Here is a 24,635-nt window from a genome sequence, read left to right on the forward strand (position 1 = left end):
CCTCACCTCCAAGTACAAAGCTTTCAAGAAGTCAATTTCCTGAGTTAGAGTATCCACGTTGGCTTCCAGATCAGATTTATTCAAGAAAGCCGTATCTACATCCTGCATAAAAGAGAGAAAAACACAATACTTATTACCTATGCTCTCTTTGCCCTTTTTGTAGCCAGGGTCTGCAGATGAGTGGGAAATCCACCTCTCCCACAGGGTCAACTCTTGTGAGCTTTTGGGATGGGTGGGAGTGAAGCTTGGTGACAATTGCTTTTTTTTTTTTTACCACAATGTGAAAAGCCCCAGCGGCTGCTGGATATTCTTCAATGCTTATTTAAAGGTCAGAAAATCTGGTAACGCATGACACTTCATTAACAGTTCATCTTTTCAGATCTCTGTTCCCATGTCACCCAGTTCTAAATAATCTGAGGTCAAATCAGAACACTGAAGGGACTCTGATGCCATCTATGAAGTTGTACTGTCTCTGTGTGAATAGTGCTAGATTCCACAGGGCAGCCTGGGTTGTTTCTGCGGGGGAAGGCCTCGGGACATTTTCCCATCTTAAAAGCTTGTCTGAACTTATTCTTCTTCCTTACCTTCTTTTAAAAAATGTATTTAATACAGAGCCTATGGGGTCTCACTACACAGATTGGACTCGAAGTGATACTATTGTTTTCAGCCTCCCAAGCACTGGGATTACAGGCATGTACCACCACACTCATTTTCATTTGCCAGGTCGGCACAGGCATGCTGGGGATTGAACCTTGGTCCCTGTGCCTGCCTAAGCAGACGCTTTAGTCCCCTGAGATATCTGGCCGGCCCCTTCCTTACCTTCTTCAGAGCCACAAACTCATTCTCAGCATTGGCTCGGCATCCCACCTCCTCTTCATACCTGGGATGATAAACAGGAGCAGGGTGGGTTTTCCTTTTGAGCCTGTTAACACCCTTCTGGTCCACTGAGGAGTGTGACTTCCTGTTGCTATCTGCGACTATCATCCTTGCCTTATCTTTAAGATCCTTTAAGAGCTAGTGGTCTTCAGTTCCTCTAAATTCCTTTTACTTTTTCAACTTGGGTTTGGAGCCTGAAGATCTGGAGCATTGTTATACTGTCCTGTTAGAAACGACTTCGGATCATTGCACTTGACCATAGAGCGTGGAGATCCCGGCTTAATGCTAAATGGTTTTCAAAATCAGAGGGCTGCATTTCTAGGGTCAACCTGCCTATTCCCACTGGAAGTATTAGGGATAAATTGTGCCTAATTCCAAGACTTCATTTATCTCAGGACCTACTGGAAGCCTCCTCCTCCAACGTTACTGCCCCCTCCTCCCAACCCCAAGTTGAGTATTTTGACCAATATTTGGTCCCAGCCTTTTAGCTGCTGTCATGTGAGCTGCTGTTTTGGGGTCAGCTCATGTGTGTCCTCTGTGTTTGCAGTCCAGGCACCACTTACTTCTTCTTGAAGCCCTCAAGTACATCCTGCATGTGGTTCCTCTCGGCCTGCAGCCGGGCCTGGTCACTGACCAGAACGTCCAGCTGCCTTCGCAGGTTGCTGATGTAGCTCTCAAAGAGAGGCTCCAGGTTACTCCTGGTACATTTCTGTTCTTGGAGGAAGCTCCACTTGGTCTCTAGCAGCTTATTCTGTTGCTCCAGGAACCTCACCTAAATCAACAGGGACAAAGAAATGTCACCTAAAGTGCTTGGTAGGGTCCCCACATGTTCATTCATTCCTAGCAATGACTGTCACTGGTGATAGTGTTCTCTGCTCTCCTGATTTTCATCCCTCCTCTAACTCAGTAGGAGCTGGAAGATCAGATCTCTGGCTCCTTTTGACCTTCAGCTGGGCCTGACTAAAAATAGAGGTGTTTGAACTAAAGCACTTGAGTCCCCTGCCCCCAAAGCCCAAGCTGGCTCACAGAGAGGTTAGAAAGATTCACTCTGCTTAAGTATTCCTCTTCCTTCCAGAAGAAGTGACCAGGATCAGCCTATCTCACAACATGGCAGTTCCTCTGGGGTTTGTCTGACAAATCAATGTCATCCACCCCGGCACAACATGAGGGCGCAAGGGAAGTACACTGGAGCCATCAGGATTCGGGGATGAGCCTCATCTCCCGTCTCATATCCTCATTCAGCTGCAATGTGTACAGCTGAAAAGGAAATTACAGCTCATGTCCCCTAACCTCCTCCAAGCCTGTGTCTCCATCTGCACGTGGACATCCTCTGTGGGACAATAGTTCTTTTACACAAGTCACGTCCCTGACCCTCTACAGCAACCTGAAGATGCTTGTTCCCTATGCTATTTTCAGGTGGTTGTTCCCTATGTTTTCCTCAATCTAGGCAGCTTGGAGAATCTTGGCACCCCCTGTGTGGGGTATGAATTCTTGGCTTTTTATATAAGCATGATTCAATTCTCTTTCCCCCTTTTCTAGGCCTGAACAGATGGGGCCACCCAGCCTCAGAAACTAGGAGAATCTCATCAAGAGCATAAGAATCTCAAAAGAGAAACCCTTTGAACTTTTACCATCTGACCCCTGGCTGAAGTCTGCATGTTGCTAGCCTGTGCAGGAGCCATTGCCAAGGGAGCACAGAGAGGCCTTGGTTTGCCCAGTTGCCTTCTGGTTTGGCTGGGTGTTGCCCTTCCTTCTAGAAGAAGGGACCAGCGTCAGCCTATCTCACAATATATAACAGTTCCTCTGGTTTGTTCCTGCTCTGGGGCAGAGCAACTCAGACCTCATCTCTGAGGGCCTTTCCTGGACATGTGCAGGATCTGGTGTCAAAGGCAATGTCCCCAACCTGGACCAGTTCTTGTAAAGAGAAAATGTACTCCAGTCCACTTTAGCACTTATTATCCCAAACCCAGAGTTTCGGCTATCATAGGTACCTTGTCAATGAAGGAGGCAAACTTGTTGTTGAGGGTCTTAATTTGCTCTTTCTCATCCTTCTTCACCCTCTGGGCATTGGGGTCAATTTCCAAGTTGAGAGGGGTCAGCAGGCTCTGATTAACAGTCACAGCTGTGATAGATGGGGCTGCTGGGCCTCCAATACCAGCTCCAACTCTGTAGCCAAAGCCAGGCCCACCAAAACCATAGCCAAGGCCACTGCCAGCTCCAAACCCCAGACCAACACTGCTACCAGCTCTAAACCCCAGACCAACACCGCTACCAAAGGCCACACCACTGCCAGCGCCAAAGCCAACTCCACAGTGGAAGGGACGAGGGCCCACAGCTGCCATCCGGGGTGAGTAAGATCCAAAGTTGATGACACTCCGACTACCAAAGCCACCCCGACCCCGGAAACCAGCCCCACTCCTGCAGGAGACAGAGCTGGCTCCAAAGTGATTCTGGGGTGTCACTGCTGAGCAAGAGCTGAAGTTGCCCACGCGGCGACTGGTGCTGACTCTGTAGGAGCGGCAGGACATGATGTCTTCCTGGTTACAGCCGAGGAGCAACTGTACAGTAGGGCGAGCTGGAGCTAGGAGTCCCTTTGAGACTAGTGGATCCTCCTCACCCCTTATATGTGTGTGGGGACCTGAGGATTGGCCCCATAAAAACAAAAAACCCATTTGAAGGCATTTATGAGCTTGGGTAGTGAGCAGAAACTCTTCATGCCTGCAACCTCCTTAACAATGAGCTAGCTGAGACACACCTATTCTCATCAGGATGAGGACTGCCGCAGCAGACCTATAAACATTAAAAACACATAAACACATAAACATTATGGTACTGTTTTTTCCCATAAGTCTACCACAATTGCCATTACAGGGACATTAATTTGCTTTGGTCATAAATCCGAAAACTTTTTTCACTGCGAGAGTGGCTAACCACCAGAAAGTTAGGACAGTAATAGTTCAGCCAGAGGCTTCCAGGGCATGCATCTGTGTAGACTAAAAGCGCTGAAGCAAGGAGGTGGGTGCAAAAGAGATGCGGGGCCTGCACAGTTCCAAGGGAGAAGCTATCTGGAAAGAACACAGCGTGCGATCTCTCTGTAGACAGATTAAATAACCAGCAAACTTTTTTCAGTGCTTCATCTATCCTCTGTGATCTAGTTTGACTGTTTACATAAGAGTGGACCTATAGCAAAGTTCACTCGGGCCAGTGTAGACCCACCTCTGATTTCAGAGGGAGAAAGGAGTTGAGCACCTACTCTGTACCAGACTGTGGCTTCTGTATGTAAGGGTACCCCCTGATCTAGTGTCATACCCCTTAGCAAGTATACCACAGGACAGATTTAATTTTTTTAAAAAACACTATTTCTTTATTTATTTGGTACAGAGTCTCATTGTGCATCTCAGTCTTGTAGTGATCCTCTTGTCAACCTCTCCGGTGCTGGGCTTACAGACATGAGCTTCCACGCCCAGTTTTGGGGTGACAGCAAGTGCCCAGGATTCCAGGGCCAGCATAGCATGCAGTACCAGGGATCAAACTCAGGTCCTTGCATTTGCCAGCCAGGTGCTTAGACCCCTGAGCTATCTTCCCAGAATCCCAGAGAGCAGACTTAAAGTCAGGTTCATACAGATGCCTCTGTATGATTTGTTATGACAGAGTGATGCAAGGCAAGAGGCATTTGAAGAGAAAATAAAAATGGATATTGTTATTATTGTTAACAACATTGCAGATGCTCAGGACCCGGAGACAGGCTGTGTCTACTTTTTCTATGCTAATGTGTAGCATGGTTTGTCTAGGTTCTCTGTCTGGGAAAACTTCTGTTTGACTGAATGCTTGGGTTCTTTTAGATGCTGTGGATTTTTATTTTATTTTATCTTTTTGAGACAGGGTCTCACTATGCAGTTCAGGCTGGCCTTGAATTCACTTTGTAGTCCAGGTTGGCCTTGGACTCACAGTGATCCTCTTGCTTCAGCCTCCTGAGTGCTGGGATCACAGGTATGTGCCACCATGCCCTGCTGAAATCTGATGAGAAGGGGATATGTGGTTTTGGCAGGAGGTATCCAGTTCAGGCGGGCACTACTGTATTTTCTATACATGAGCCTCCTGGGAAAGACATAGAAAAATAAAGACTCAGAGAGCCCTCGCCAAGGTCACAGCCTCTGTTCTCAGCGCTCGATGCTCCCGACTTATGGGGTCTTGGGCATAACCAACAGACCCATTTCTTTGACACACTTTCTTCTTTTCATTTCCATACTCTCTGCCATCACAGACTACCCAGGCACATCTCTACCACACACCCCCTCCTGCTGTGTGCCACCTGTAGATTTGAATAGACATAATCGTCTCAAATTTAGCATAACCCACACCATTCTACTTATTCCTGCTAAATACTTTCTACTTGCTAACATCACTATCTCTACCAGGTGATAGTAGCTCAAGCCAAAAATCTTGGAGTACTCTTTTTTCCTTGATTTTTGCCATATCCTCTATTGCATACCTTGACTTTCAAAATACATCTGAATGCTTTTTCTCCTCCCCTGGCTCCCATGTTGGCCCACAGCCTTTTCCTGCCTCACCGAGCCCAGTTTACTGTCCTTCCAGCTAATTTCCCAGCTTCCTCCTCTACCTCTTCAGACTTTTCTGGACATCACAACCAAGGGCATTGTTGAAAGCCTGTTAGTTACACTGAATCATTCCTGTGCTCTAAGCCCTCAAACACAAGGCTGTGCTGGACTCTTCCCCAGGGAGCCCCCCGCCCATCCTCAAGACCCACCACCTGTCCTACTACCTGCTGTGCTCTGGCCACGCTGGCCTCCTGCTTGTCTGTAGAGCAGGTGGGCTCATTTATGCCTCAAACTCTTACCCACTTGCTGCCTTTACTGCTGAGAATGGTTTTCCTCACACAACCCCTTGGCCCATGCTCCCTCAGCTGTTTCAGGTCTTTGTTCACCTGTCCTCTTTTCCACCCCTAGGGATGTCCCCTCCCTCATGCACTCACTGTCACCTGTCCCCTCTCCTTAGCAAGCTTGACATCCAGGTCCTCTCCTGTGTGGTTTACCTGTCTTCCCTGGCTGGGGAATAAGCTCTGGGAAGCAGCACTGTTAGGAGTTTAGTTCTCCTGGTGCCCTTAGGCTTGGCAAAGTGGGCACAAGGTAGGCATGCTTCCAATTTTGTTGAATGACTAAACACACTGCAGAGCTTAAAAGCAGGAAAAGGAAGGGAAAGAGGTAGTGGGGTATTGGGTTTTGCAGACATTTTAGGAAGAGGAGATTCCAGGCAGGAGGTAGGTGGGAGCAGCCCTGGAGACGCCAGACATAGAGGCGCTCAGAGGGGGATCAGTCTAGTTTGCCCTCCAGCTCTGGCCTTTCGGACTTGAATCTGTCTTCTGGGAGGAGAGGACACCCCAAATCCTCTGAGAGAAGGCAAGGGGCCCCAGGAGATTAAGAAGGAGACCGGAGGACCTGCTGAGGTGAAAGGGGGAGAGGCAGGAGGACTGTGTAAAGGTCACCAGTGAGGACAGATGACTTGATATAGACTTTGGAGTCAAATGGACCCAGGTTTAATCCCAGTTACCCACCAGCAGCATGACCTTCGATAGTGGTGTACAGAAGGTAAGGTGGCTCTAGCGTTCTGCTCCAGGTAGCTATTGTGTATAATAATCAGTAAGAGGGCCATGTCTGTAGAGGCCCTGAAAACAATAACACCATTAACTAAAAGTCCACCTGCTTTCTATGATTGCCATGCACTAGCCATTCTAAATAATGGTAAACAAATACTGACTACCCTGGTTCATGGTACCTCAGTGACCACGGGGGAATTTCTAGACCTCTCTGAGCCTCCGTTCCATCCTGTGTGATATAGAACTTGACCTCCTTCACCATGTTCTGGGATGCAGCATGGACCTCTCTGGGATGTGCATGAGGTGGGCCTGTAGCTGTCCGCATGTTCCATTGTTCTTCCTCTGTCCCACCTTTTCTCTGCTCCTTTTTCTTTCTCTGGCTCAATCCTCCCTGCACTTCTCAGCAATCCTGCTTGTCCCAGCCCCATACACCACACCCCGTGGCTGAGGCGCCTCATTACCCCATTAGGCAGCATTCCTGGGCTTTCCCCAATCTCGGCTTCCTTCAACCCTGAGCAGGCTGGGAGGGGTGGGGGTGATGGGGACCAGTCAAGCATAACCTTGTCACCATCAGCACTTTATAGTTCTGAGACATTATTTCACCAGACGATGCATAACACAACCCTCAGCCATTTTCTAGGGGGTGGCAGGTTGAGAGGTGGAGGAATTGTCCTGGCAACCTGGGCTGGACGTTTTGCTGTTGTGACAGTTTCTTCCTGCTGTCGTCAGCCAGCTGGAGTGTAATCCTGGAGATCTGCTGGCCGAGCCCACAGTGGCTCCTCAGTGGGGTGACTGGGCTCCCACTGCTGGGTCATCGCGATACTATCTGCAGGGGAGGGAGGAGGAGGAAGGAGGAAGGAGGAAATAGAGCCCCAACCCGTGGAGAGGGAGGGGACTCCTCTCAGACAGCTGAGCTGGGTCCTGGAGCCCTGAGCGCTGTGGCTGGGTGTGTGGGTGTGTGTGGGAAGTCGGACCTGAGGGGAAGCCCAGGTGCTGAGAAGGCTTTACTGAAAGCCGCCTTCTGCAAGTGCTTTTGTTTTGCCTGGGGACAAATTTGTGCTGGAGAGAGGCATTGTCTGGAGAGTCTCTCATGCTGAGACCTGCACCTGTCAGGGGTGAGGGGGAAGCCAGCAGGAGTCCCCAGCAGGAGACCAAGGCAGAGGGGAGGCTGCTCTGCCTTCACCCACACCTCCAGCTCTGCCCTCTCAGATCACTTGTTTGAAATCTGAAACCCTTCCCAGAGAAGATAAATCACTTCCTTGCTGGGTGTCCCTCTGCTATAGAAAGGTATTTCAGGTTGTGTTAAAGCCCTTCACATTGCTTACAGTCACTCATCCAGAGCAGAAGTGCTATTCCTGAATGGCAGCAAGCTTTCACTGAGTGCTCCTGCGTGCGTGACACTGCCTCTGGTGCTAGCATTTGGGCAGCCCCCTCCCTGCCATCAGGCCCAGTGACCCTGGGCTCCTCCCCTTCACTTGAGGGGCCATTTTTGAAGGCATTGGCCCTTGTGCTTGGAAACCCACTGAGGAAAGCAATGGGTTACAGAGGTGATTTTGTGAGGAGAGGAGGGGCCACCACAGTGGAGACCTTACAGGGAGAGGACTCTATGAACACCTGAGAGCAGAGAAGGATGGGGGTGCAGAAGTGAGAGAGACACAGAAATGTCTCCATCCTGGGTCCTCTTCTCCTCTTGGTGCTTTTTGATGCCATTTCTTCGAAGGGCTGGGGCTTCAATTCTCCAGGCAGATTCTGGAGCCATGGCTTTTTGCAGATGTTTTTCTTTTCTCTTGGAGGGCAGAGGTCCCTGACACTTCTTCCTGTTCCCTAGCACCTGGTGATACAGGCTCCAGAAGTGTTTGCCAAGTTGAGTGAAACTAGAACACTGAGAGCATGGGCCACCACTAGGAGGCACTTTTGTCTCATCTGCCTTGAGTCCTGGCCTCCTCTGTGGGGAAGGGGGATGGGACACTTTCTGATAGTGAGTAGAGGGGGAATCCCAGGTAGATGCTCTGGAGGGGACTTGCCTAGGCCTATGAGTCTGTGTCCAGGCCTGAGCTGTGACATTCTGCTATTGCGATGATGTTAGTGATGGTTCCAACGTCTTCCCTTCCCCAACAGACACTCCTGAGGGGCCTATGCACTTTGAAACTAAAGTCTCAAAGATGTGGTCACCAGGCCAGAGTCCTCCAGTGAGGGAAGGCACCGTCTTTATTTTTACCCCAGCCAAACACCTAAGTGGGGTGAAGGCTTCAGGTAGTCTTCTGTGGGATAGAGGTGGTCAATCTCCTCAGTATCTGTCTTTGCTGACTCTGGGCTAAAGCTTCCCTGTCATTTCCAGAGCTCTGAGGTATTAGTCAGTAGAGAGCTTAGCTGGTTCCAGGCCCAGGTCCAGAGCAATGAAACTTCAAGTGGGAACTGAGGCTCTGCGGTTGACCCTTCCCCTCCCTTTTCCCCCAGTTTGTGGAGATTGATCTCTGAGTCACAGGCCCTGGGGGTGCGGGCTCCCAGCCACAGATCCATCTCCCCGGAGGTTCCTGGCCAGGCAGCCTTCCCCTCACAGTCCCATAGGCCTTGAGGATTCATTCTTGCCTGCCACCTACTGGACAACAGCCCATGTCCTGTGACTAAGGTGCGCCCTGCAGTTTTGTCTCCCTTGACCCTCTGCTTTTCACCTCCATGGAAATTCTCACAGCTATAACTTGGTAACTTGGCTCCCATCTCCTCCAACAATCTTATTGAGATGTAATTCTGCTCATTTAGAATTTAGTGGGTTTTAGTATATTTACAGGTTTTGTGCCTTCACCATTCTATTTTATTTATTTATTTATTTATTTATTCTGTATTTTTAGGGAAGGGTCTACAGGGTATTCAGGGTCTCACTACTAGATTGGGCTCATAGTAATCTGCCTATTTACAGCCTCCCAAGAGCTGGGACTACAGGCGCCACCAATACAGTCTCAATTGCCATCTCGGTGTGCCCTGGGGGGGTGGGGCCGGCATGGCAGGCCCGGGGATCGAACACCCAGCCCCAGTACCTGCTTGCAAGCACTTTAATCCGCTGAGCTATTTGTCTGTCCCTTCACCATTCAATTTTAGAATGCTGTCATGACTCCAAAAAGAAAATCCCCCCAACTCCCTCCTGTCAGCCTTGAGGTTACACCACTCAGCTTTCTGTCTCTACAGATTTCTTTGTTCCTGGACTTTCTGTGCATTACAATGTGAAATGGAATCATGCAATGAATGGTCTTTTGTGACCAGTTTCTTTCAGTTCTCTTAATGTTTTCAGACTTACTCATGAGGTAGCTTGTATTGGCTCCATCCCTTTTTTATAGTCAAAATATTCTATTGTATGGTTGTGGTGCATTTTGTCTATGCACTTTGTTCATCTGTTGGTGAGCATTTGAGCTGTCTCTTTTTTAGGTGCTGTGAATAATATTTTAAATTTGTGTGAGGGTATATTCTTTTCTTTTGGGTATAGACTCAGGGGCAGAATTTCTGGGTCATCTAATGGAAGATTTTGAGGCCTTACTTGGTTGTTCCCCACTGCGGTTGTTTTCTCTTATATTCCATATCCTGGGCCTGGGTACTGGACCTACTACCCCTGTGGGGCTATCTCATTCTAGGTGCAGGGGTGGGTGCTCTGTGTGACTGGGTGGGTGAGGTTCATCCCAACTCAAGGAGTCCCCATAAGGAGCAGAAAGCCCCTGAAGAGGGGCTGTTCCTAGGACCACTGAGACAGTAGGGAATGGTGTAGGGGACTCAGTGGTGGTGGACACATTCACTGCCACTGAGCTTTTCCTCCAGCTCTTGGGGTTCTTTATATGAGAAGAGGACATTGAATGTCTGGGTCCTTTTCCCATACTGGGCTGTCCCTTCTCGTCATGGCTTTCTCTAAGTCAATGGATTATTTCCATGCCTTGGAAATAATCCAGGATAGGGGGAATGGGCCAGGGCCTTGGGGCTGCTAAATCCTAATGTGATAGGGGTCCCATGGATTTTCTCTAGACTGTATGCAGGACCTCATGTCTGTAATAGTGGTGGTTTTAAATGCCACACATGATGTGAAAAGTACTGGGGTATGATGTGCAAGTTACAAATATAATTTGTATGGAGTCGTATATGCTCCACAGGTTGTTTGTAAATTATTTACATCATTTTCCCATTGCTATAGAAAGTTTTAATTCCATTCCTTAGCCTCCGGTCTTCAAAGGCTGCTCCTGATTTCCCTTGGACTTACTGTGTATCCTATGCAGAGCAGAGGCGAGTAATCTTAATTCTCACAGTGTGAACAGAGTCAGTTTATTGGTAACAGAGAGCCTGAGAGGTTCCCAGCAGAGAGATTGAATCCTGGAGTTAGGGTCAGCTCAGCATCCTCTCTTCCCTTTCCTGGCTCTAAACCATAGCTTCCAAGTTGCTAAGGTAGCTGTACAGACTATAGCAGGGAAGCCTGTGTGCCTATCAGACCCAAAGTCCCAAAATAAGAGGAACTAAAGGGGAAGGAGAGGAACTGGTTGGCTGTGTATAGTGGGGATGAAACTTGATTCTACTGAACAAATAATGTTGGTTCTTGATTTTCTGTCCGTCCCTGGGCCCTTGGCCTTTGTTCTAAACACTTCCCACCTTCATCTGGCAGTGTGAGCTCGGGAAACAAACTTATGTTCACAGTTTACGTTCAATATACCTGAGCAAGTCAATCTGTTGTCTTTTTTTTTTTTTTTTACCTTCAGAATCAGCATTTTAATAAGATCTTCAGGCAATCTGTATGTCTGGGCCATACCATTCAGAGATAAAGGATACAACAGGGGTAGTTAGTGGGGAAAAATATAACCACTGTTTTAGGTTTGGTCAGTTTGAAGTGTTTGTGGAACATCCAAAGAAGCTGATCCCCAGCAGAGGAGAATGTGGGTCTGAAGGCTAGAAATACGTCTGGTTTGAAGGTGCAGTTTAGTATTTATCGACCTGTGGTATCTGAAGCCTTGGTCTGACCCATTTCTTGGGATTTGCCCAGGCAATGTATATCCAGTTAGTCAGGCAGAGGGCTCAGGATAAAGCCCTACGAAACATTATTACTTAAGAGTCACACACAGCAAATATACTCCACATGAAACAGAAGGAACTTCCAGTGGTAGGAAGGAAGAAACAATGTGAGGAGTGGGACGAGTGTTCCAACTGGCAGGGTCACCAACAGTCTCACTTTCCAGCAGAGGTCACATAAGGATAGACAAGTGTCCATTGGATTTGGTAATCCTGATGTCAGAGGAGAGTTAATGGGTGGAGATTATTTCCCATTAAGTTCTTTCTTGACCTTAGTATGTGGGGATGCAATTTATAGATTCTGCTTTCAAAGTTCAGATGCGCAGAGCATGTGGAAGGAGCTTGGTGTGGAGTCAGCTTGCAAAGGTTCTCTCTTCCACTTTACAGTGGGCCTTCAATTGATCCTTCCAGCCACATTCAATTAATTTAGCTCACAGCAACTCTTTGAGGTGTTCTCTTTCTCCAGTTTCTATTAACTTTTGGTTAATCGCTGCTCTCATCTGCGCATCTTTGTTCATCTTGCTAACCACACTCTTCCGGCTGCCCAGACTTAGACCCTCCGTCAATCTGTTGTCTTAAGGACACCTCTTGAGTTTCGTGCCAGTAGGACACTATCAGATCCTGAGTGATCCTGAAACTTTTACTTTTGGAAATCAGGGTGGTATTTGGGAGATGTTTGTATTTGCAATAGAGCATGTCTCCAGGGGGTTGGGAGCTAAAAGAAGTTCACTTTTCTTGGGTGCAGGAGAACCAGAGGGAAGAGAGGTGGGGAGCTGCGGTGGGGTGGGAAGGAATGGCTGGCTTTGTGGGAAACTGCCAGGGACCTCCTGCAAAGCTGAATTGTGATGTGTCCACTCAGCCTGCTCATTCTCTTGGCCATGGTAGGGCTGACGCCCACCAGAAGTAGTGCATCCTCTTTCTCTGTATCCCACCCTATCCCAGGGCCTCCTTTGGGGTCTTCACCCAGTTACATGATTTCCCAGTGGAAATCTCAGGGGAATCTGGAGTCAGTATGGGAAGGTGGGCTTTCGAAATAGTGACACCCAGGAATTGTCCCCTGAATTACCAGCCTTTGGGTCAGTGCTAACACTAGTGGCCACAGGAGCTGCCTCCAGCCCCCAGCTTCATGCTGGAGGTCCTCCTGTTTCCACAACCCACAAGCCCCTGGGGCTCGCAGGGGATGTAGAGTTCACCAGTGGTCACCACGCTGCAGCCCCCACTGCTCCTCAGGATGCCGGTGCTCCCTGTGCAGTACTCGGGCCTCAGCATAGGCGTGCTGACCACACATGGCTCGTATAGGATGGCACCTTTGGAACTGCTCACGGCTGTGGGGACAGGGAATGAGACTCAGGGCCCTATCTTATGTAACTCTGAGACAGCAGTCCTGAAACATCTCAGCCAGGCCATTACTCTCACCTGTTGGCACTCACCTTCAAAGATACCCCATCCTAGGTACCACCTCCAAATCTTCCCATCCTCACCACATCCAGGACTTGGAAATACCCCTAGTTCTCCCTTTTCCCTGGAGGCTTTTTGAGGCCAGGCCTGATGTCTGCTTCTCTCTTTCTATGTCTCTCATGAGCCTGCTTCAAACCCTTGCACTCTAGCAAAAAACACTCTTGTCAGGGCAGCTCCTGGAGACTTTGGGAACCATGCTGTGCATACGTTCATAGTTTCAATTCCCCAAAGATATGGATAGCCCCAACAGAGAACTTCTTTATCAGCCCAGGACTCGCAACAGACAAGGCCCTTCCTGCCGGGTAAGGAGGCCCCTGAGACCTGGGCTTTTGTGTTGTGCTGATCAACTCCTGAGCCCAAGACCTCTGGGATGTGGCTGATCTACTTACAGATGTTCACGGGCCCAATGCCTTCACACAGCCTGGGAAGAAGAAGGAGAAGGCGACTGTATTAGAGAGATTCAAGGAGCACCTCCCTTCTTCTATTGTCGTCCTACAGAGGAGGAGGACTCAAGCCCCTGAGCCTTCTGAGTTTTCCTTGATTGGTGGCTCAGCAATAGCCTATAAGTGCCAGAGAGCAGATGCCCTGGGGCCTCTCCTCTGTTGAGCCTACCTGTGCTCCTCGCCCTCCAGCAGGCGTCTGTAGGTGGCGATCTCGATGTCCAGGCCCAGCTTGGAGTTCATCACCTTCTGGTACTCCTTGAGCAGGCAGGCCATGTCCTGCTTGGCCTTCTGAAGGGCCTCCTCCAGCCCTGCCAGCTTGCACTTGGCATCGTTGAGGGCCGCCTCACCCTGCTGCTCCGCCTCAGCAATGGTCCCCTCGAGTTTGCAGCGCTGGAAGGGAGGGCATAGCAAGACATCACATAGGGGCCCAGAACCCTGAGCCAGATCCTCAGAATAGCAGGGGGAGCACATAGTGGTAACTGTCAGGCCCAAAAGTGCTGTGTGTTTCACCCTAAGAGTGTGACGTCTGGCTCCTCCTGGTAAGTGGAAGCCATTTTCTGTCTAAAGCATTGGAGGGGCACCTGAGACTTTCCTTTTAGCTATGTTCAGCAATTAAGAGGGTGGATGGGTTGGTTGGGGTTGAATAGATTTTAAATGCCCGGCTGCTCTTCACTAGCTTAGGAGACTAGAGTGGGTCTGATACAAGCACCTCAGGGTCACTTCGTAATTCACAGTTAGAGGTTTAAAGTCTGGGTTCGAAGGGACCATGGAGAACATTTTTCCTCTACCCTCTGCGACTTCATCTCAAACACTAGGTCACATGGCTGCTGTTGGGGACCTGGCTGCTCCTGAGGCTGCCCATTGCCACTGGTAGTGGTCCACTGGTATAGACAGAGCTTGCCTCCTCCCAGGCAAGATGGCACAGTTTGTCCCCTTGCCAGCTGTGCTCCCTGGGGGCTTGGGCCTCCCATATCATGCTGCTCTCTCAGTCAGGGTCCCATCGGCCCCTCTCCTCTCACCTGGGCCTTCACTGTCTCAGTGTCTTGCTGCAGCTGCTGGATCAGCTTGTTCATTTCCAGGATCTCATTCTTGCGGCTGCGGAGGTTGTCGCTGTGGTTTCCAGCTGTCATCCTCAGCTCCTCGAACTGCCGGGACATAGAGGTGGGAACACCAGGACACCGTGGTGCTGCCCAGCCCCTGTCTCACTGTTCCCAGGCTCTTCTCCCATGACATCCCTACTCCTTCCGCCTCTCTGGCTTCATCTACCTGGCCTGCTGCCCATCCCCCACTCACTGCTGCTCAGGATTGGGGCCCTGACCTGGCTGCTCGCCTTCCCATCTCACCCTTCCGCCTAAGCCTCAGGCTTGTTAAGTTTCCTTCCAAGCTCTAAGGCCTTTTCTCTCTGCCACAGATCCTGAGGGTTCTTTCTCTCTTGGATGCCGCTGTGGACCTCAGCAGTGGTTTCTATGTGCAGGCTGCAATAGTTACGGACCAAGGACACAAGAGTGCAAGGTGAGGTCCTACCTGGGCCTCATGCTTTTTTTCTTTTTAGCCTTTTGACTTTAAATCCAATTTCTAAAGAGTATAAATTACATTTATAGAATTTTTAAAAATCATCCAACTGTAGATTTTCTGACAGTTTGTGGGGGCATACTCAACGGGATGCCGGCATGCTCTTTGGCTCTTTCGTTATGTGTTTACTGTGGGAAGCCAGAAGTTGTCTGATTAATATCCACTCTTCTTCTTTAAAACAGAACTCTGTGAGTCCAGATAAAAGAGTATTTCTTGGCCTTCTCATCAAAGAGATCCATTACCACTGTTGGGTAGAGCTTCTAGGAAAGCTCTCTAAGTGAGAAGTGACTCAGTTGGCATGTTTCTTCGTGTTTCTCCTTTTCTCCTGCCTAACGCGAATGTGGATATTGCAGCTCTCTTGGGATATGAGGCAACAGGGAACATGAACCCACATGTTAAAGATGACAGAATGGATAGGTAGATATCTCCTGTGTCATGCTGGGCAATATATTTTTGTACTTTGTTATCTGAGAAAAAAATTAAAAATTGAATTTGTTTTAAAAGCTTCTTATCCTTGTTGTTAAATAAAATCCTGAACAAACAGAAATTGTCTTTACTATTCTACAGTTTTTTTTTGGGGGGGGTATTGGGGATTAAACTCAAGACCTTGTGCTTGCTAGGCAGGTGCTTAAGCCACTGAGCTATCTCTCCTGCCCTGTCCTTACCATTCTGCAGATATACAAATGAGTTCACATTCCTGGAGCCCACCTGACTGGTGGGTGGCCCAGGGGCAGCCAGAGGAGTAGCCTGCTGGGGGCCACCTGGCCCAGAGATGGCCACACCTGAGCCAGTGGGGCTGACTTCTGCCACGTTTGCAACTTCTGATCTCCCTAGATCTTCAGACCACAGACAGGGTGTCACTAGAGGCACTCCGTGCGCAGCGGCCCCCGTGACTCAGGGAAAAGCCCCAGTATTAGCACAGCTCTGCAGAGATGCTGGACCCAGCCCCAGGCAGCCTGTGTAGTCCGACCTCCCTCATAGCACATGGCACACTGAGCATCACACTTTTATGCCTTGTGTCCTGGCTTTGGTGGAGTGCCAGCCTGGCACACTTTTCTTTCAATCTGTGCTTACTGTCACTTCCCTGTCCTTCAAGAGCAGATCAGATGACAATGCCTCTATTTCCAGACAATTTGTGTTTTTTGTCCTCGACTCCCTGGACCTGCTGCCCAACCTTGGCATACTCCTTGGACTTAGGTTTGGTTCATTGCCCCCCTCACCACCCCAGTAATCTTACCGAGAACACCGGTGGTCCAAGCTTTGGGATCCTCAGTGCCGCACATCTTCCCAGGCTCCCCTCTCTGATGCTCACAGTCTCACAGCACCCCTTATCCCGCCCACTGGTTTATGTTCTCAGTAGCATGCATTACCCTGTTCCATGAAGCCACTGGCTTTGTTTCTTGTCTATTCCCCTCAACCCAGAACACCAGGACAGGAATTGCTCTGTCTTTTTCCCTGCTGAATCTCCAGCCTCTAGCCCTGAGCTTGGCACATGGTAAGTGTCCAACAAACAGCTGCTGGTGAAGGCACTAACCAGTAATGATCAGATGCGAGGTGGCTTTTGTAGGCAGGGCAGTGGGACTGGGATGATAATATTTGTTGAATCAAATTGCCCTGAAGGCTCCCTTTGCCTCCCAGCAAGCTCCTAATTACTAAGTCTGGGCCACTTTAATCACTGTCTCTACCCCACCAGTAGTCATCACCCCATGCTACTAGCTTCCTCCCTCGCCTTGAAGCCTGGAGGTTCCTTTGCCATCATCTCCAATTATAGTCCTAGATGCTGTTTAGAGGAATACCTGATGAGTCTGCAGGTAAATATGCAGGGGTCCCCACGCTCGAGTGATAGGCCTGCGCTATCTGTTGTAGCTTCTTCCCACACAATCTGCAGGGACCTGGCTTGAGGCCCAGTGGAAACAACAGATTGGGGTTTATGGGATTCCCTGATGCCGTGCTGTGGCTACCGTCTTCATTAGCCATGTTCCCATTACTTCCTGGGGCAGAGGGCATCTAGGGATCCCCTCCCATTCCTTTCCTGCACCTCCCCTGGCTCTAGTCTTGCCCTCTGCATTCTAGCCTTACCCGGCGCCGGTACCAGGCCTCCATTTCGGCTTTGCTGCGTCTGGAGATTTCCTCGTAGTACATCTTGATCTCAGCGATGATGTCATCCATGTCCAGATCCCGGCTGTTGTCCATCTGCACGATGACTGATGTTTCAGAGATCTGAGACTGCAACATTGCAATCTCCTGGAGAGAAGAAGGGATGAGAAGATTGGTCAGGAAACAGGGAGGGAGAGCCTGCTCTAACCTCGCCCCATGGTACATTTGCGCAGGACTGGGCTGTGACTGTCCCCAGACTTCCGTAGTCAAGGTGTACCTTGTCCCCTTCCTTTAGTGGCTGAGCTTACTTGGAGGGGCCTGAGATCCGAGGAGCTAGACAGGCCGCCTTCTGCTTACCTTACTCTCTGAGTACCAGCCTTCTTGCTGGAGCACAGCACATGTACCCTGTCCCCCAGCTCCACTAGCACAGCCCCTGGCCCACCACCTAAAAGTCAACATGGCTGTGGGTACCTCTTCAAACAAGTTTTTCAGGAAGTTTATTTCCAGCTCGAGAGCCTCCACGTTGGTCTCCAGGTCAGCTTTCACCAAGAAGGCTGTGTCCACATCCTGCAGCAGGGCAGAGAGGAACCACACCTCAGGGCTGGGGGCTTGGAGGGGCCATGCCTCCTTCAGCGAGGCCCACCCCCGGCCAGCTGGCAGCGGGTGGCGAATGTGGGCCACCTCTCCTCACGGAGGGCCATGCGAAAGTGCAGGAAGTGATGGAGCTGTGGTGGGAGACAGGTCCCCAGCCCTGGGGGTGTACCTTTAGGGGCAGGGGTGGAAAGGGAGGAGCCTTAAGTGTGGGTTCTCAGAGCTTCCTTTGCAGAACTTCGCCTGGAAATATCTGGTTACTTATCTGAGGAATCATGGCAACTGTTTTCGTCTGTGAGGATTTGAATCAGAGCTTTGTTTGTCTGTGCCTTCATATTAGCCACACTTTCAGCTGGTTGGGCAGGTGTGGACACTCCCCCAATCTAGTTTTGGGTCATAGGAGTTGGGGGTGAGGCAGGCTTGGTCATCTGCCCCTTTGCAAGGCAGCTGGGGGATGGAGGAGACTGGCCTTCTTTTCTCCTAGAATAATGGAGCTGGCTTGGGAGGCTGAGTAGAAAGGATCCTTAGGTGAGTGGGTAAGCTGTGGACACATCTGAACACAGTCCCACAGCCCTCCTCCTTGTGCCTCCTCCTCACCTTCTTCAGGGCGACAAACTCATTCTCAGCACAGGGGCGCAGGGAGAGCTCTTCTTCGTACCTAAGAGGATGATGGAGTTTTAGTTGGGTGTGTGGGGTTTGGAAGGGATCTGGGAGTGGGCCCTTGGGGGCCCCTATGCCCTCGATGCCTGCCTGCCCTGGACACCTGCTCTTCATTCTCTGCTCAAGACAGGTGATTTTTACCAGTGCTTCTTACAGCACCTTCCAAGCTCTGCCCTCCCACTCCCGTTTCTGTGGTGAGTCATCCTCCAGGAAGTCCTCCTTGAGGCTACCTGTGGTCCCTCTTGCTGTGGAGGAAGCCCTCTCAGCTTATTTCCTCTGGGAACTTGAAAGAGGGTGTACTGTGGGCCTAGTCACCTTTGCCATGTTGTTCTGAACTGGCTGCAGTCCCTGCAATTGCTTGTGCAAACAGTACCAAGCCTGGCCCCACTGCAGCCCAGTGGCAGAGGTAGCAATTAGCTACATTACTAGACTCATAGAGGCAGCCTAACTATGTCCCCAAGGTCCATGGCCCACACACTGCTCCCCTGAGGTACAGGGATCAGGGTTGGGGTTCACCCTGACTAGGGTGATTCATTTGGTGAGCAGTACCCATCCATTAGAAGGCTTTCTATGCTTCTGGATGCCTCTTTCTCCTTTTCCTAGCAGAGTCTTCCAAGAACTAACACTGGGACCCAGAACTTACTGCCCAGCTTTGAATTCCTCCCATCACTTGCTCATCATGGGCAACTGGTTGAGGGACTTAACCTCTGTGCCTCATCTCTTACCTGTCACTATCTGCTGGAGTTGTCCCCTCACTGGTAGACTCTGGCCCCTCTTTGTCATCTACTCCCTTCCAGTCTCATTTCTGAGGTCTACACTGGATTCCCCTTTGGGAACAAACCATTGCAAAGTTTGTTCCCTTATCTTTCAAGGCCCCAAGCCAATGGCACCTGCCCTGGGAAGCCCTCCCCAGCGCACTCTGTTCAGCCTGTCTCCAGACTCTTCTCTCCGTGCTGTTCCACTTACAGGTGTTCACATTTCAGTGCAGGTGGCTTGTGTGGACTGGGCTGCAGCATCTTTAGGAAGGGGCCACCTTCCCTTTGTAGAGTATCAGTACTTCCCAGTGCAGTGCCTGGCACTAAGAAGGGCTGTGGTTGACACCCATGGCATGAATGTCCCCAACATAGCTCGATTTTACTGCCACATCCTCTGCAAATTGCTGCTCTCAGTATACTTACAGTTTCTCCCTAATGGAAATACATCCATCTCAATTTCTCCTAACAGAATGCATTCCCTCAAGGTGCTGTTCCCAGGGCAGACCCACCTAGGATTCCCCAGGACCCCTCAGGGGACAGCTAATCTGGGCCTCAGTCCCTTGTAACCATTGGAGCTACTTGCTTGGTGACTCTTCATTAACACACAGTCACAAGCCACCTGCTCCAGGCTGTGGTCAGACCTAGGGCTTCGCTGGGGAGGGGACGTGGGGCAGGATGGATAGTGCAAATCTCAAAACACTGAAGATGGACACAGAATGAGTTCAAGTCCCTGAGAATGAGGGGTGGAGGCGGGTGGATGACAAAGATCTAAGATCATTTCCAGCTGTGTGACAGGAAGGGATGGGGAAGCCAGAAGTCAGGGATGAGGACAAGCGAGCTTCCCGGGTGGGTGAGGGGAAATACTCAGAGGGCTTATCAAGTGGAAGGAGAAGCAGGCACGGAAGCCTGGTGGGAAGAGTTGCAGGGATCCAGTGGGGAGCAGGAAATGGTTCTGGGTGTGCAGATGGAAGGTGAGGCAGAACAGGCAGGTAGCTTGGAGCAGGCATTGGGCCCTTAAAAATGGCAGCTAACAGAGTGTGCTTTACATTGAGAGGTTCTGAGGGCCCTCACTAGGCAGAGGAAGGGGGAAGGCGGTAAAGACAAATGCAGAATCACAGAACTGCGCGTGCCATCTATGTGATACATGGTGTGCTCAGCCTACATTATCCCACTTGATTGTTCTTCCTCTGTGGAGCCTGGCTTACCATTTACAGATGGGAAACCAAGGCCCAGATTCTGTGTCTTGCCCTAGATCCCCTCAAGGGATAGAAGCAGAGCCAACTCACTTTTTCTTGTAGCCCTCCAGCGTATCCTGGACACTGCTGAGCTCTGCCTCCAGCCTCGCATGCTCTCCGGACATGCATTCCAGCTCCCTCCGCAGGGTGCAGATGTAGCTCTCAAAGAGGGGCTCCATGTTGCTCTGGCAGCACCTCTGCTGCTGCATGAAGTTCCACTTGGTCTCTAGCAGCTTGTTCTTCTGCTCCAGAAACCGCACCTGCAGCCAAAAATGAGGCCTCACCAGGAAGTAGGGGCCCTGGACCCCTGCCTCGGAGACGGCAGTGGGATGATTTGGTGCCCTCTCCCAACACTAAGATGTGCAAAAGTTAAGGTCCACAGAGATTGGAACTTAAGGGCATCTCTGGGTCTCTTCTGCCCCGGAAGCACTTGGAGGACCCCCCCCCTTTCTATTTGGGTTGCACATAGTAGAATGCTGCTGTCCAAGGCCTGGGGAAGGTCCACATTCCAGCCCTGCCTCCTTGCCTCTGGTAGACTTATGGCTTTGATCTTGGGCTCCCTCTTGTCCCTAAAGAGTCTCCGTGGGATGTATTCTACAGTCCTGCCCACTAATTCCCTGAGAACCCGTGGTTCCTTTTTTTTGCAGTCTCCAGAGCACTCAGGGCACAAGCTAACACCAAGGATTGTATTTGGGGCCTGCTGCTCTTTTCACCTGCTCTGTCCCAATCCACATGGCTGCCTCTAAGAACTACAGGTCGAAGTGTCACGGGTAGCCACTGGAACATCTCCAGTTTTGTGTATTGCACCGAGATGAAAAGAAATCAAATGAGTTGTCCCCACTACTTTGTCACTAGCAAAGGGACCATGGCCTCCAGTCCTTGCCCTGGGATTTCCATATTGAGCCTTGCTTCTTGAGATAGCTGCAGAAGGACCATTGCCCTACTGCTGGTGAGCACCACCTCAGTGGAGGCACCTATTGTCCCTGAAAGGGGATGGCATTGTCGATGGCCAGGGTCCACATCCTTGGAATGGGCCTATAGCCAGAAATTTGTAATGTTTAAAAATAAAATTGTAAAAAACAATAAATAAAAATAAATAAAATTGTAAGTGAACAAGATCTTTTGTGAAGTGGATTTTTACAGATTATCTCCTCGAATTCTCCCACTCTCTCTCACCCTCTTCTCCATGAGGGTATAGAATCGTCAGGGCTGCACAGAGAGTGGCTTACACAGGGATTCAGGTCACAGGAGCGGAGCCAGCCCTAGGGCCAGGACACTGACTTACGTCCCAGCAGCCTTGGGGTCACCAGAAATACCACCTCAGCTCTCCAATGAATTATAACTCCTTCAAGAGCCTCACTGAGGGCAGAGGGAGACAGGCCTGTGGGCTGCTCATGGATGACAGACTGGCTCAGTGCCCTTCAAGGTAGCCCATGGCCCTTCTCTGAGGCCTTCTGGAGGTCTGGATCTAGAGTTGACAGATATGAGACTCGGGCAAAGGCCACTTTGTGTCCCCTGCTCTGACTGCTCCATTTTTTTTCCTCATCCCAGTTTTAAGCTGATGGCAAATTTCAGGGTCACAAAATGTCCAAAATTCCTCCTTCAAACCTAAGTCTTGTGGCAGCGCAGGCACACAGAAGGTGGTTGGTCCTATGCTAAAGCGTCACCAGCAAGAGCCCCTTCAGACTCTGGTCGTCCTTTTCAGTATGCCTCTGAAAGTTTCTCTTACTGTCTGACTTAAGGTACCCTTGGTGATTTTCTCAGATATTATTAGGAGTGAAATGAGACACTAAAACCAGGATTGGGATGCAGAAATTTTCAGTGCTGTGCTTGCTCTAACCGGCTTTCAACGATGAATGCGCATGCAATTCTAGAGAGGCCGGTACACAGATGGCCGTTTCTCCACTGTCAGCACCTCTTGTCCTTGGGCACACACAGGTATCTCTGTGGTGGATTTTGCACCTCCTGCCCTGATGCCCTGGGCCCTCCCTCTTACCTTGTTGATGAAGGATGCAAAGCGGTTGTTGAGGCACTTGATCTGCTCCTTCTCATCCCTTTTCACCCTCTGTACCGTTGGGTCAATCTCCAGGGTCAGTGGGACTAGAAGACTCTCGTTAATGGTGACAGGGGTGATGCAAGCAGACGGTCCACAGGTGGCCCCTGCTCGATACCCGAAGCCAGGCCCACTACACCTAGAGGCCACCCGAGGCCTGCCGAAGCCCACATTGCACAGGCTCCGGGAACCAAGGCAGCCCAGGACTCGGAGCCCCCCGCCACTGCTAGGCCAGCACGGCCCCTTGTTTACTTCACAGTGGGTGACCACCCGGGGCATGACAGCGGACCATGAGCTGAAACTCCGACTGCCACACCTGGAGCCCATCTGTAAGGAGCGGCACGACATGGCAGGAGTGAGAGGCAGAGAGACGGAGCCCTGGAGGAGAGAACAGGGACAGGAATGACCAGGTTGTGGCCCAGCCTCTCTTTTATATGGTAGGGGGCTGGGGGCTGAGCTGGGTCAATCTCCCAATCACCAGTAAATCAGGTTTATGAGCTTGGGATATTAGCAGCTGCTAAGTAGCAGGGTAGATAATTAGGGTAGCAAAGAGCAGGAGCTAATGGTCAGTGCTGGTGGGTCCTATAAAAGTTCTGTTTGCCCTCTTTCCTTGTTTACAGGGGTAATGAAAGGGGGCAGCCAGAATGCTATACTTGGCTTAGCTGGTGGCTCAGCCTTGAGGAAAGGGAGAGTGGGATTTTATCATTTCATGGGAGGGAAGGGGCCGGAATTATATGCACTGAATCCCCTGGGATTAGAGAGCACAGAGACATGCTGAGAGTGCTCGATATGCCCAAGCCTATCTCTGTGTCTTCCCCCAGGTCCTCTAGATGCAAGAGTCCCTGTGAGCTCCTTGGTAGGCCCAGAGGTTCTCAAGGCAAAAAAAGGCTTTGGGGCAAGAGAAGTCTTCCTTGCATTGGCTGGACCTTGTCCTTCCTCAGGATTATGGAACTCTGGGTCTGTTGCAACTGCCCCTGCCCTGGGACTCTGTGTTGTTGCCTGGAATCCCTGAGTAGATGGAGCCTATGCTGGCCTGCAGACATCTCTGGAGACAGCACCATGCCCACAGGAATGCTGTAGGTGGATGTGGGATTCCGGCTTTCTTCCTAGCACTCTGTTATAGACACAGGTCTTTGCAGATACGTGCAACCCCTCTCCTGCCTTTTTCTCCTCTTTTTTTTTTGGTCTGTCCCAGCAGTGCAACCTCTGTGGGGATGACTGGCCTTGCCCATGCACTCTTTGTTTTCAGAACAAAATCAAGGCAGTGATAATCAGTCAGTGGCACTGACTGGAGATTTATTACATGCCAGGCCACCCTGAATGCATCTATTATCTCATCGAATTCTTAGGATGGCACTATGATGAAGTTACCATTTTACAGATAAGGAAAATGAGGAGAGAATAGTGAACAGCTACGTCCTCAAGTTGCTTAGTTTGTCAGTGTTAGGCTAGGGTTGGATTCGTACCTTCTGACCTTACTATGCGCTGCCTGAGGTAGAGTTGGTGAATCTGCTGCCTACATGTTTTATCCTCCTCTCCTTTCCTGCCTGTAGATTGGAGACTGGAACTCAGATGTGCTTATGCCTTGGAAAGTCTCAGTCTAATGATGCCATTTCACATGGTTCCCCTTTGTCTTAGTTTTGGTGTGGGTTGTGAAGATTGCTTTGGATTGGATTGAGGTTTGTCATCAGTGACCTGCGAGGTGGTGGGAAGCAGAGGCAGGGATGGGCCGGAGTGCTGTCACAGTCACCTTTTCCACCAAAATATCTAACATCTGCAACATGAAGGAGGGGAGGTTTATTTGGCTCTGGTTTCAGAGGATCCAGCCCATGGTGAGCTGGCTCCCGGGAAGAAACACCATGGTGGAACAGCTTAGCAGAGAACGACATCCAGGATTCAGAGAGGAGAGGAATTTCCAAGAGAAAGGGGTCAGGGACCAGCTGTAGTCTTCAAGGACACAGCCTGTTCTCTACGTTGGGAGGGCTGTAGCTGGAAATTGATCTTACGTGGGAGGGAGGGGCAAGGCCTCAGTGCCTAAAGCAGTCAAACTACCTCAGTCTTGAGAAAAACATCCTGCCTGGACAATTTTGACTATTAATTGCCAGGCTACCTTGTGTCTTCTTTTTTTAAATTTTTTTTTTTTTATTTTAGGATAGGGTCTACAAGGTCTCACTGTGTAGATTGGACTTGTAGGGATCCTCCTGTTTACAGCCTCCCAATTGCTGGGATTACAGACATGTGCCACCA

At 50.2% G+C, this 24,635-nt stretch overlaps 2 protein-coding genes across 3 annotated transcripts in view; both read right to left on the bottom strand.

Moving 5' to 3' along the window:
- Krt84 (keratin 84) overlaps positions 1–3,446 on the bottom strand; it is an 8,080-nt gene extending 4,634 nt beyond the window's left edge. The window contains exons 1-5 of one of the 2 annotated variants that reach the window (XM_023722729.1): positions 3,161–3,404; positions 2,868–3,034; positions 1,440–1,648; positions 820–880; positions 7–102 (exon numbers count right to left, since the gene is read on the bottom strand). In XM_023722729.1, the coding sequence (XP_023578497.1) occupies positions 7–102; positions 820–880; positions 1,440–1,648; positions 2,868–3,034; positions 3,161–3,404 (777 nt within the window). Of the gene's footprint in view, positions 1–6; positions 103–819; positions 881–1,439; positions 1,649–2,867 lie in introns of both variants that reach the window. The other variant, XM_004637849.1, reaches the window with a different exon arrangement.
- Positions 3,447–12,094: 8,648 nt separating this feature from the next.
- Positions 12,095–22,808, bottom strand: Krt82 (keratin 82). The gene is made up of 9 exons (XM_012516159.2): positions 22,332–22,808; positions 20,387–20,595; positions 18,283–18,343; positions 17,566–17,661; positions 17,077–17,241; positions 14,445–14,570; positions 13,595–13,815; positions 13,372–13,403; positions 12,095–12,849 (listed from the first exon to the last, which is right to left on the bottom strand). The coding sequence occupies exons 1-9, from the start codon at positions 22,734–22,736 to the stop codon at positions 12,614–12,616; spliced, it is 1,551 nt and encodes a 516-aa protein (XP_012371613.2). The 5' UTR covers positions 22,737–22,808; the 3' UTR covers positions 12,095–12,613.
- Positions 22,809–24,635: the final 1,827 nt, after the last annotated feature.

Source organism: Octodon degus, unplaced genomic scaffold (assembly GCF_000260255.1).
Source record: "Octodon degus isolate 3935 unplaced genomic scaffold, OctDeg1.0 scaffold00093, whole genome shotgun sequence".
In the NCBI taxonomy this organism is placed as follows: domain Eukaryota; kingdom Metazoa; phylum Chordata; class Mammalia; order Rodentia; family Octodontidae; genus Octodon; species Octodon degus.